Source organism: Cyclopterus lumpus, chromosome 18 (genome assembly GCF_009769545.1).
Source record: "Cyclopterus lumpus isolate fCycLum1 chromosome 18, fCycLum1.pri, whole genome shotgun sequence".
In the NCBI taxonomy this organism is placed as follows: Eukaryota; Metazoa; Chordata; class Actinopteri; order Perciformes; family Cyclopteridae; genus Cyclopterus; species Cyclopterus lumpus.
Window position 1 is genome coordinate 15,497,456 of NC_046983.1, and position 13,416 is coordinate 15,510,871.

The window sequence follows — 13,416 nt, forward strand, 5'->3', positions numbered from 1 at the left end:
AGTGTCTGTCTAACCTGGCAGCGCCATCTCTTCCTAAAGGTCTGAGGAATCCTGGGGGGCTCCGTGTCTGCCGTTTCTGTTAGTCACCAAATGTAACGTCAAACCTGCCGGTTGAGTTATGAAGACAGAGCCAAGCTGTGTGGAGACGCCAGAGACTCTCCAGGAGGCCAAAGACTTGCTCCAAAAAGCGGTGCGCGGACACAAGGATGCCCCGGAGGAGCAAGACGAAAGCAATTACGTCGATTTGGAGTCAGTGGACGTGAATCCAGGTGGGACAAATCCGGAGAACGACTGTGGCGTGGTCAATGAAACCAATATTCAAACTAAGACAACAAATAATTCTGGCATTTGGAAATGCGAAGAAGATGTCCAGGAGGGTCCCTCGGATCTATCACACCTCCCCTGTCTGAACGCAAAGTCAGAGCTTTGCTTCAAATCTGGAGACGAAGGCGAGCGCGCCATGACGCAGCCCGAGGTGTCTCCAGAAGACAAAGCCCCTCCACGAGCTCAGGGATTACACCGCAGTGATCATTATCTGGACGGGAGAAGTGAGTCGGATGATTTTGAGGAGGATGACGATGTTAGTTTGGTGCTATCCGACGACTGCGTCCCGTGCGTAACGGAGGATGAGTCCCATTACATTACCACGCACGAGATCCAGGTCTCGGAGCTCTCTGACCACGATGAGGATTACCTCGGGGTGGGCTCCTCCACCAGCTGGGACGTCGAGAATGACAACCAGGTGTACTCTTTTGTCGATTACGCCTCATCGGAAGGTGATGCGGCGGTGGGGGAGAGGGGGGACGCCCGCCAGCCTCGCTCTCAGGGCGGAGCAGCAGCAGTCAGCACTCTGCTTGAAAGTGATCCGTGCGACGGGGCCAAGTTTACAAGCTCAGATGAGAGTGTGTCAAAGCCCCAGCAGCAGCAGCAGCAGCGGCGCAGTGGCAGCAGTGTGGGACAGATCCACCTGTCAATCAGAACCACTTCTCGAGCTATAAATGACCCTGGCAGCATCCAAGAACAGGGGAATATACTCCATCATGCCAGGCGCTCCGGGGATACGAGTCGCTATGTGTTTAGGGGGGTTGATGGGAAGGCAGAGGCGGTGTGTGACAGGGCGAAGTGTTTCATAGCCGCGCCCGGACGCTGGCACTTTGGCCGCACATTCAGAGGGAAAGAGGTCGCCGGGTGTTCCAGCGGTGCATCCAGCGAGCCGGACGACGCTGACAAGGAGGTGCGCAACCTGACAGACAAATCCTTCAAGAGCCTGGCATATCCTTACGTTGATGCCATCAATGTCAGCGCCTCCAGCGAGTCCTCTGCATCAGGGATCAACAGGTGGGCCACGTTTGTTGACCTGCAATATGGCAAAATGAACATGTCACGGGGACTGGACCAAAGTGTGGGTTCCCATCAAAACTCACTGGCTTCTTTTGAAATAGCCAAGAATAGAGACAATAAAGGTTACAAGGGCATCGCGCTGGCGAGCATCAAACCGCCCCCCAGCAAGGTCTTCACTCTGAATGGCGACCCCCACCGCGCATCGTCATCCAAACAAATGGAGCTGATGGGGGGCCACAGCGGAGTGATTACACTCACGGAGACTCTGAATTTCCGTTGCAATGTCAAATCAGGAATGTCTGGGGGAGAAAGGATCACTAAGTTTGCACACAACGCTGCAGGATCACGTTCCACAGATGAAGTAACCAACAGTTTACCAAGGAGAGGGGCCAGCAAGTCGCCCTCTAACACCATGGAAGACACGCACAAGAAAGCCACATTTGCATCGAGCATGATCCAAAATGTGATTTCTAAAAAGATGCAGTTCGAGCAGGAGCGGAAGATGGAACGAGGGGAGATAAGCGAGCGGCACCCGACGCCCTCCCCGTGCTTCGTGCACCAGGAGAGCGACGGACACCGGGAGAGGGGGTGCAGGGAGCTGCGCAGACGGAGCTCCAGGTTATCCGAGAGCAGCGCCGAGTACGCCATAATGTGCGTGGATGAGTCGGGGGACTTCGTGGCCAATGAAGCTGGGATCGCAGCTCCAAAAGGTGAGTTGGACGCGTCCAAAAGCCCGCTGCATCGCAGCCAACATAGCGCCTTCAGATGCTGGAAGGACGAGGAGCTCGAGCTCCCAGAGGATCATGAACACGATCAAACTCCGGAGAAGGCGCCCTGGGCTGACCACGGAGAGGGCGAGCAGTCCTCATCGGGAAGAGGCAAAGTGACTAAAATGTCACATTTGTTTGTGCCAAGTATCCAAATGCTATTTGAGAAGAATAGCATTAGAGAAGCCGCACAGCAGCTGCAGAACAGGAATGATTGCCCATATGGAGACGGAGGAGAGATCCAACTGCGCCCTGACAACACGTCACACAGCGCGGCGACATCTAAATGTCCGGAAATTAAAATGAACTTGAGGAGCGTTAGAGACAATAAAACAGAGCCGTTTGGCGTCTCCAGACCGCGCGCTCCTAATATAGACAGTGACGTCAGACCGGAGCACACACAGAGCCAGGCGCTGGCTGCGGCTCTGAAGGCTGAGTCCTCAGACAAAGTGCCGCATTTCATGGTTAGAGACATCAGAGATAACAAAGCGACGCTGCAGACGCCCATTTACCAAGTGAGAGACGTGCGTAAAATGGTCAAAAGTTCCTATCACTGTGTCTCTTTGGATAACAACGAACATAAATCTGACAGCCACTCAGAGCAAAACAAGCAAATGTCCTCTCGGAATCCTAATTCAGTGTCCCCTATCGTGATCAAGTGTCAGTCTGTGAATACAACCAGTTACGGGAAACAGTTATCTCAACAGGAGCTGTTTGACACGGACAGGTCGTCTCCACAGGGCGACAACAATGCTCTGCTGCAAAGAACAGCAGGGAGAGCACCCCTAGGTGTCTCCAAGGATTCCTCAGATGGAGACATTGGGCTCAGAATTAGAAGCAGAGCGGCTTCAATGAAGCAGGAAAAAATATCAGACATCACAGATAAGAAACCTGAGTCAAAGATTGCGAACCAGGGGCCTTTGGAAAAACTCCAGGCTGCGGTGAAAACCATGGAGCAGTTGTATAAATTTGAAAAAAATGAATGGAAAAGGAAGAATGAGCAACATCTACTGACAGACAGCCACGTGCTCTCCCTGATAGCCTGTGAGGAGCACGGAGGACTGGAGGAGGACAGCAGGATAGCGTCCAGCATGGACAGGACAGCCAGAAGAGACTCCTATCTCGACAATGACAAGACGCCACCAGCACCAGCACCGGCGGCGTTCCCTGCAACTGACTGCAGCCTGCTGCGGCAAGAGGACAACGACCTCCCCGTGGTCTTCCAGACTCCTGGCAGCCGAGAGGACAGGCTGGTTGCGAGGTCAATGCAAGGGAACAAAAACATGTTCAGCCTCAGCTCTAGCCTCAAGTCCCAGCGAAACACCATCACGCAGACACCTTTCAGCACCAAAAGCTGTGTCCCCAAGTCCCCCAAATTGCCCGTGTCCTTAAAAGAAAGCCGAACGAAGCCAAGTGTAAATGAAGGATCCAAATCAAAGGAGGCCGAGTGGTCCACACAGGAGCTCTTTAGGGCCTCAGCTGACAACAAGAACTACCTCACCATTCCGGTAAAGTCTCACGCCAGCAGCAAAAAACAAGCCTCATCTGCTGATCAAACGTCAGTGTACACATTTACCACCCCAACTCAACCAACCACTACTTCAAGACTCATGGGATCCGGTGCCAGGGTCTTTGAAGAACACAACCAGTCCCCTGAACGGTCCAGCATTGTGATGGACACACGTTCACCTGAGTTCCCTCCTGCTACCATCTACCACTCTTTGCCATTGGGCATATCCACCAATCAGCCTCAGGTGTATTGCTTCTCTCCAGCGATCACCCCTGCTCCCACTCTGGACCCCTTCCAGGCCACCCAGAGGAAGATGCTCCTGGATCCCACCACTGGGAGCTACTACCTGGTGGACACTCCTGTGCAGTCGGCCACCAAGCGCCTCTTTGACCCCGAAACTGGCCAGTATGTGGACGTGCCCATGCCGCAATCTCCCATGACCCCGCTGCCCATGCCAATCTCACCTTTGGCCCTCAGTCCAGGAGCATACGGACACACCTACATGATCTACCCGGGCTTCATGCCGACACCATCTGTGATCCAGGCCCGGACGCTGGTGCAGTCGCAGATGTCGATGCAGTCGGAGGCGGAGGGTGGAGGGAAGGCCCTGTCCCAGCAGGCTGAGGGCATGTACATGGACAGTCCCTGCTACATAGCGGCCTACGGGGCTCAACAGCAGGCCGCCATCAACAGGCCGCCGCAGGGCTTCTCCGGCGGCAAGCAGCCGGTCATCAGCTTCGGCTCCCAGCAGGAGCCCCGGATCATGGCTCCGCCCTCATTTGACGGGACCACCATGAGCTTCGTGTTGGAGCACAGATGAACGGCAGCTCACCTGGCAGGTGAGTAGTTCTGTCTGTTTAGCTTGTGTACGTACAGTATCAGGTTTCAGTAGACCTGAGTGAACCAGGATGCTCTACTGTGTCATGTGTATAGAATTACTTTATGATTTGTTCGCGATGATGATAATAAATGCATTTTGTCGTTTGAAGTCCATTAGAAGCATAAATATCCTTTTCTTACAAGATATTCAAACTTGAATGTGCTTTCATTTAATGGTGACATTCATGCATTCTTTTGTCTCCATCGAATCTAGATACGATGCACAAGAGAACAAGTCTCTGCACATGTTGTGTTGTTATGTTCTGCTTTTGATATCCAAGATGGAGACGGTACTAGTGTAATAACAACTATACTTCATGGATAGTACTAATACTTTAGATTGATAGTTCATTCTTGACCTTGGAAACAGCAGAAACCCTTTCTTGTGAAACCATTATTTTATATTTGTGGCCTAATGGGGTACGTGATTGATACAAGAGAGAGAGGTTTTCTGCTGGTTCCCCTTCAGGCCCTCAAAGTGTCCGGTAAGCATCACGTACCCTTCTGGTGTGACCTTCAAGGAGAAATTAAAACTGATGATACTCTCTACTGCTTGACTTTTTCAATTTGTTCAGTTTCACTGTACCTCTGTACTAATTTACAATATTAATTTGTATTTCTATCTTTTAACAGTGTAGTTCTAGTTGATCAACTCTTCAATGCAAACTCTATGGAGGCCCACATGTTCAAAATGACTAAATAAGGACGGCATTATGAAATTAATTAAGTTAATATTTAGTTAATATGAATAAATAAAGACGACATACTGTCTATAATATAGCCATGAAATTGAAAAATCCAATACTCATTAAAGCTCACTATTATTAGATGTTAGAGTTTATTTCAAGTCATTTTTATTTAATTTGTTTTTATAGTTTTTAGATTTAAATGTTCTTTCTCCAAAGTCAAACAACAACACCAGTTTTCTCAACTGTCAACACTTTGATGATAGCAATATAAATAAGCTCAACCAATAACATACTCAGCTCATAATTACCTGCTATTCAGATATTTCTGTCATATAAAGTTTGTGTGTCTCGATCGACACACAAAGACTTTAAAGGTGGCTTCATGAACATTTTAAATAAAAAATACTGGATCGTTCTATTCCATCATCCAAACCTTCTCATATTTACGGTCGCGGACCGCTGGAGCCGGTCCCAGCTGACATTGGGCCAAGGCAGGGTTCACCTTGACATGGTTCACCTGGACAGGGTTCAGCTGGACAGGGTTCAGCTGGACAGGGTTCACCTGGACATGGTTCAGCTGGACAGGGTTCACCTGGACAGGGTTCACCTAGACAGGGTTTACCTAGACAGGGTTTACCTAGACATGGTTTACCTAGACAGGGTTCACCTGGACATGGTTTACCTAGACAGGGTTTACCTAGACATGGTTTACCTAGACAGGGTTCACCTGGACATGGTTTACCTAGACAGGGTTTACCTAGACAGGGTTTACCTAGACAAGGTTCACCTGGACAGGGTTCACCCAGACAGGGTTCACCTGGACCGGGTTCACCTAGACATGGTTCACCTAGAAAGGGTTCACCTAGACAGGGTTCACCTGGACCAGGTTTACCTAGACAGGGTTCACCTAGACAGGGTTCACCTGGACAGGGTTTACCTAGACAGGGTTCACCTAGGCAGGGTTCACCTAGACAGGGTTTACCTAGACAGGGTTCACCTGGACATGGTTTACCTAGACAGGGTTCACCTGGACATGGTTTACCTAGACAGGGTTTACCTAGACAGGGTTTACCTAGACAAGGTTCACCTGGACAGGGTTCACCCAGACAGGGTTCACCTGGACCGGGTTCACCTAGACATGGTTCACCTAGAAAGGGTTCACCTAGACAGGGTTCACCTGGACCAGGTTTACCTAGACAGGGTTCACCTGGACAGGGTTTACCTAGACAGGGTTCACCTAGGCAGGGTTCACCTAGACAGGGTTCACCTGGACAGGGTTTACCTAGACAGGGTTCACCTAGACAGGGTTTACCTGGACAGGGTTTACCTCGACAGGGTTCACCTGGACCAGGTTTACCTAGACAGGGTTCACCTAGACAGGGTTCACCTGGACAGGGTTTACCTAGACAGGGTTCACCTAGGCAGGGTCACCTAGACAGGGTTCACCTAGACAGGGTTCACCTGGACAGGGTTTACCTAGACAGGGTTCACCTAGGCAGGGTCACCTAGACAGGGTTCACCTGGACAGGGTTCATCTAGACAGGGTTCATCTAGACAGGGTTTACCTAGACAGGGTTCACCTAGACAGGGTTCACCTGGACCAGGTTTACCTAGACAGGGTTCACCTAGACAGGGTTCACCTGGACAGGGTTTACCTAGACAGGGTTCACCTAGGCAGGGTTCACCTGGACCAGGTTCACCTAGGCAGGGTTCACCTAGACAGGGTTCACCCGGACAGGGTTTACCTAGACAGGGTTCATCTAGACAGGGTTCATCTAGACAGGGTTCACCTGGACAGGGTTTACCTAGACAGGGTTCACCTAGACAGGGTTTACCTGGACAGGGTTTACCTAGACAGGGTTCACCTAGACAAGGTTTACCTAGACAGGGTTTACCTAGACAGGGTTCACCTGGACAGGGTTTACCTAGACAGGGTTCACCTAGACAGGGTTCACCTGGACAGGGTTCACCTAGACAGGGTTCACCTAGACAGGGTTCACCTAGACAGGGTTTACCTAGACAGGGTTCACCTTGACAGGGTTCACCTGGGTTCATCTTGTAAAAATGCATTATTTTACAGTGTCATTGTAAGTCATCATATGACAGTGATGTCGTATGTGTACGTAAAGCCCTCTGAGGCAAATTTGTAATTTGTGATTCGGGGCTAGACAAAATAAACTGAATTGAATTGAATGATTATTAATTTCACAATGTCCTTAATTCATTCTGAACACTGTGTGTCTCCAAAGGGCCTTATCTAACCTCAAACACGTACATAATGTGTGGTGGCAATTTAACAACTCCCCTAAATGCAGGTTAATTGGTCTATTTATTTACGGGATTACAGCAGCATGGGGTAAAGACAAGACTATTTTTATTTAACCTCAAACACACCGATAAGTACATCATGTATTGGTGGGACACACTGCATGTGACAATTTAACATCCCCCCTAAATGCAGGTTAGTTGGTCTATTTATGAGTTTTCTCGTAGTCAGTTGGAAAAGGCCATTAAGAATGTAAGTGATCGTGGACGAGGATTCAGCGTGCATGCAACAGGAGAAGACACCACGTGATGGTAAAGTTTGCAACTGAGCACCTCGGCGAGGCGTCTGCGCTCACGAGCTGTGAATTCTGATACCTCAGCAGCGATGCAGAGGATTATATTGATATAAGATTATTCATGGCCGAGGTGTTTGAATTTGCACGGTGGCCGTCGTGTGTGCAGGAGTGAAAGGTCGAGCGATGGCAGGCATTTGTTATGTGTAAACTCGCACCGCTTCAGCTGCTGCTGGGCATCAAGGGGCTGCATGGCAGCTCAGAGGCAGTCGGCTTTTTATAGGACCAGTCATTTGAAGACAGAGAGAGTGAGACGCCAGGTTCACGTGGCCTCTGATCAGCAATTACACAAACACAACATGCAACATAGCAGCGGGACATTTGGAGTTCCCCTTCTCATCTGAGTGAGCCACATACTGGAGGGTTCAGTTATGTTTATAAAGGAAACTGATAGCCTGTAGTCTGATAGCCTAGAGGCTGGAGAAGTGGGCTTAGTTTAAATCCTACAGACTCGGTGCAAAACTGTGTGTGGAGAACGTCAATGAACAATGTTCTTGGACCATGGTGTGGGCCTTTGAGTGTGGAAAGACACCTGAGTGCAATCTACGAGAGTCAGCGGGACCTCTTATGAGCTCCAGGGTCTAACAGGGTTTTAAGGGTTTCCAGAGAGTCCAAAACAGAATGAGGTCAAGCTGGACTTTGCTGTCATTTCCTTTACTTCAAACACATAAGGTTGTGTTCTGTGGAGAGCGGAACACTTTGCCTGCAGCTTTATGAAAGTACAGATTGTTTGCAAACATGCACAGTAAAAACAATAGCCTAATAGATGTCTTTAAACCCATCTCTGCAGGCCCTGGATGGGAATGTGTTTAATGGGTCTGTGTGTAGCCTGTCAGCAAAGGGCTGTTTGTTATGTATTTTTAGCAACTTAAATATCTTTTTGATTCTTTACCCCATGCTGCTGTAAACCCGTACATTTCCCCACAGTGTAATATCTTATATTATCTCTAACTATGAGATGGGTTGCTATGAAATTGTGTACAGATGTCCACGGTCCCCAGAGGATGTATCCTACTAACATTAAATACACATATTCATGGTCGCCTCAGGATGCGTTGTAATTCATAAACATAATACGATTGATGCAATGAGTGTATTGAACCTTTACATTAGTCTTTATGATATATTCTGGGGATCGCTGATCATGCATTTTTCCTGCATATACAGCAGAATGCTCAGTTCATTTGTGACCTGCAGTCTCGTGTACTTTTTAGCCCGGTTTGACATTTCTACATGTATCACTGTTTCGGAATTTTGTATTTTGACACTGAATTCCTGTTTTGTACTTGAACTGGTTCAGACTGGATCTGCTGGCCAGTCCATCCGTTCCTTTTGAATGAGCTGTTTGCTACTTTATGTCTCTGTGCCCTGTAGGGCACCAGAAGGCCCCGTCCAACCCAACGTCAAGCATTCTTTTATAACTGCAGTTACAATGACAATAAACATAAAAGAATACCCCCTCATTTGTGAAAAGAGCATTGTGATTGTAGAAAGATATTGTATTATATTGCAATTAATGGATTATAAAGGTTGGGGTTTTAGTTTGAATTGAGAAGTTTGCTGTTTACTGAGCTGCTGACATTTTTTCATGTAAATAATGGTAAATTGTGGTCACTGTTTTGGATGTAAATGTTGCCCCATTGCTGCCCCTACTGCAGTCTATCAACATATTATAACTGTTAGGAACATATTGTATATTCTGATTGGAGAAAGTCTAAATTAAAGGGTCAGTTTCACAACGTACAAAGACATCCTACATTGTTTTTACTCTTAGATCATTTGTTATAGGTGCTGAAGTATGGCAGAAAAACCAAAAGATTAATAAACATATTGTATATAGCAAGCAAAAAGATTTCTAAACCTAATCAATAATCTGAGTGCCTTGATTGATAAATCGTACAAAAACAAACTGTGAGGCAAGATTCCAGTTGTGGCCAATCAAAACATGTTCATGGGAACAATACCACTTATGTCATGTCATTCAAAGAAATTAATGCTAATTCCCTACTTGTATTCTGAATATCAGATGCATATTCCTTCCATCCATCCATTATCAGCCGCTAATCAGGGGTCGGGTCGCGGTGGCAGCAGGCCCAGAACGCTGACCAGGCTTCAGCTCTCAACTGCAACATTATCCAGCTCATTCTGGGAGATCCAGATTCCTTCCCAGGCCAGCTGAGAGATATCCCTCCACCCCGGAGTCTCCACCCAGTGGCGCGTGCCCAGAAAACCTTGAGTGGGAGATGCCCAGAAAGCATCCTGATTAGATGCCCGAACCACCTCAGCTGACTACTTTCGACACAAAGGAGTAGGGTCTCAATTTCAAGTTCCCTCCTGATGAGACTCCTTACCCTATCTCTAAGGCTGAGCCTGGCCCCCCTATGGAGGAACCTCATCTCCTTACCCTATCTCTAAGGCTGAGCCCGGCCCCCTAAAGAGGAAACTCATCTCCTTACCCTATCTCTAAGGCTGAGCCGGGCCCATCTATGGAGGAACCTCATCTCCTTACCCTATCTCTAAGGCTGAGCCGGGCCCCTCTATGGAGGAACCTCATCTCCTTACCCTATCTCTCAGGCTGAGCTGGGCCCCTCTACGGAGGAACCTCATCTCCTTACCCTATCTCTAAGGCTGAGCCTGGCCCCTCTATGGAGGAACCTCATCTCCTTACCCTATCTCTCAGGCTGAGCCCGGCCCCCCTACGGATGAATCTCATCTCCTTACCCTATCTCTAAGGCTGAGCCTGGCCCCCCTATGGAGGAACCTCATCTCCTTACCCTATCTCTAAGTCTGAGCCTGGCCCCTCTACGGAGGAGCCCCATCTCCTTACCCTATCTCTAAGGCTGAGCCTGGCCCCTCTATGGAGGAACCTCATCTCCTTACCCTATCTCTCAGGCTGAGCCCGGCCCCCCTACGGATGAATCTCATCTCCTTACCCTATCTCTAAGGCTGAGCCTGGCCCCCCTATGGAGGAACCTCATCTCCTTACCCTATCTCTAAGTCTGAGCCTGGCCCCTCTACGGAGGAGCCCCATCTCCTTACCCTATCTCTAAGGCTGAGCCTGGCCCCCCTATGGAGGAACCTCATCTCCTTACCCTATCTCTAAGGCTGAGCCCAGCCCCCCTACGGAGGAACCTCATCTCCTTACCCTATCTCTAAGGCTGAGCCTGGCCCCCCTATGGAGGAACCTCATCTCCTTACCCTATCTCTAAGGCTGAGCCTGGCCCCCCTATGGAGGAACCTCATCTCCTTACCCTATCTCTAAGGCTGAGCCTGGCCCCCCTACGGAGGAACCTCATCTCCTTACCCTATCTCTAAGGCTGAGCCTGGCCCCCCTATGGAGGAACCTCATCTCCTTACCCTATCTCTAAGGCTGAGCCTGGCCCCCCTACGGAGGAACCTCATCTCCTTACCCTATCTCTAAGGCTGAGCCTGGCCCCCCTACGGAGGAACCTCATCTCCTTACCCTATCTCTAAGGCTTAACCCAGCCCCCCTACGGAGGAACCTCATCTCCTTACCCTATCTCTAAGGCTGAGCCCGGGGCGCATCAGAATTCACAAATAATTTACTGTTTAGTTTACCTTAAATAGTCTGTTATCCCTCTAGAATTCACTGGCCTCTTCAAGCTAACGCGTCACATTTGGGTTTATCATTTCACTGCCATGTTTTCGGGTTCTTATTCCTGCAGTTTTTTTTATGCGCATTAAACAAAGTGCTTTACATGCAAAGAGGAAAGCTACAGAGTGTTGTATAGAGATGTGAAGTTCTGCACAAGTGAAAATACCTTATTTAACAGGTCTCAAGAAAGAACTGATGTTCTGATGCATCTCTGATTCAAAGCCCTGCACCAGGACACTCAACAGGGCTTTGAGACTATAACTTTCTGGACAGACAGTATTTATTGTGAAGGCAAAAAAACACCAGGGCGAGGTGGAAAAATACGTCACAATTGAACTTTCTTTATAAGTAGACCCCAATTAAATTTTTTTAAACATACAATATTTGTGTAGAACATTTGTAGAAAATGGTGAACACACAGCAGAGAGTGGTGGGTTTGGATGTGGAAATGAAACTATAATCCCACTTGAAAGTAATGCTCAAATGAAGGCTTTGTTAAAGTTTGTGATTTCAATGTGTTTTTGCAAATGTAATGTGTTGTTTCAAAACTGTGTCCTGAATACCGCGAGGGATGTTTCATCAGAGGCTGATGCTAAATGTGTAATAAGCGTGTAATAAACATGAATCCCTTTTGCAGACCTCTTGTTTGTGTTTTTCTCTTGTTGATAGTGAATTTATGATATACATAAACCACTGGCACATTAAGTCAAACTTGAGCACAGGCTGGTGGCTTTTCTGTCTGTTTCTCCCCAAAGAGGCCAAACAGCAAACAAAAATGTGTATTATCCCAGTGTTAAACTATTGCTTTAACAGAATAAGCACTTTGTGGAGGCAGGTTTGGTGTTGTTTACAGCCACAGCTGAACAAAAAATGACTTTGAAGTGCCGTTCAGCACTAACAATTTAGCTGCGTCTTTGTGAGACTGAAAACTGTCTTAGCAGCGATGATGTTGGAATGTAAATAAATAAGCAGTCAGGTTAAAGGCTTGGCTGGCTGTGGGCGCAGAGAGACACCTGGTTAGGGCCATGTAGGTGGGAGTACACAGGATCATGTTGCAGAGACACACACACACACACACACACATACACGCACACTCACACGCACGCACACACACACACACACACACACACACACACACACACACACACACACATACACACACTCACACACACACACACACACACACACACACATACACACACTCACACACACACACACGCACACACACACACACACACACACACACTCACACGCACACACACACACACACACACACACACACATACACACACTCGCACACACACACACACACACACACACACACACTCACACGCACACACACACACACACACACACACATACACACACTCACACGCACACACACACACACACACACACGCACTAAAACATACACATATACACTCACACACATACACACACACACACATACACACACTCACACGCACACACACACACACACACATACACACACACACACGCACACACACGCACACACACACACACACATATACACTCACGCTCACACTCACACTCACACACACGCACGCACACACATATACATATACACATACACATACACGTACACATATACACTTACACTCACACTCACACTCACACACACACACACGCCAAAGCAATGCCCTCTTCCAAATTCAACAAATCAGCATCAGAAATGTATTGATTATGAATATATCAAATACCTCTGGGTGACCACAGATTTCTGAATGCTGCTTCTCTATGTATGAGTGTGTGTATACCAGAGATGTATAAACATGAACTGAATAGGATTTTAATTATGTTTGTATCATGGATTAAAGGTTGGGTGTGAGCAATAGGAACACAAAGACAGACACAATAAACAATGCAGGGCTGTGATTGTACATCACGTTGTTCTAGGAGCTGAATAGTAACGACCTCATTCAAAATGTTCGACCGGCTTAGATAGCATTTGAATGCATCTGGCGCGGTTAAATGA

At 48.0% G+C, this 13,416-nt stretch overlaps 1 protein-coding gene across 1 annotated transcript; it reads left to right on the plus strand.

The window, feature by feature from the left end:
• The first annotated feature begins 118 nt into the window (after positions 1-118).
• c18h4orf54 (chromosome 18 C4orf54 homolog) lies at positions 119-4,438 on the plus strand. The gene has a single exon (XM_034557565.1). The coding sequence runs from the start codon at positions 119-121 to the stop codon at positions 4,436-4,438; it is 4,320 nt and encodes a 1,439-aa protein (XP_034413456.1).
• Positions 4,439-13,416: the final 8,978 nt, after the last annotated feature.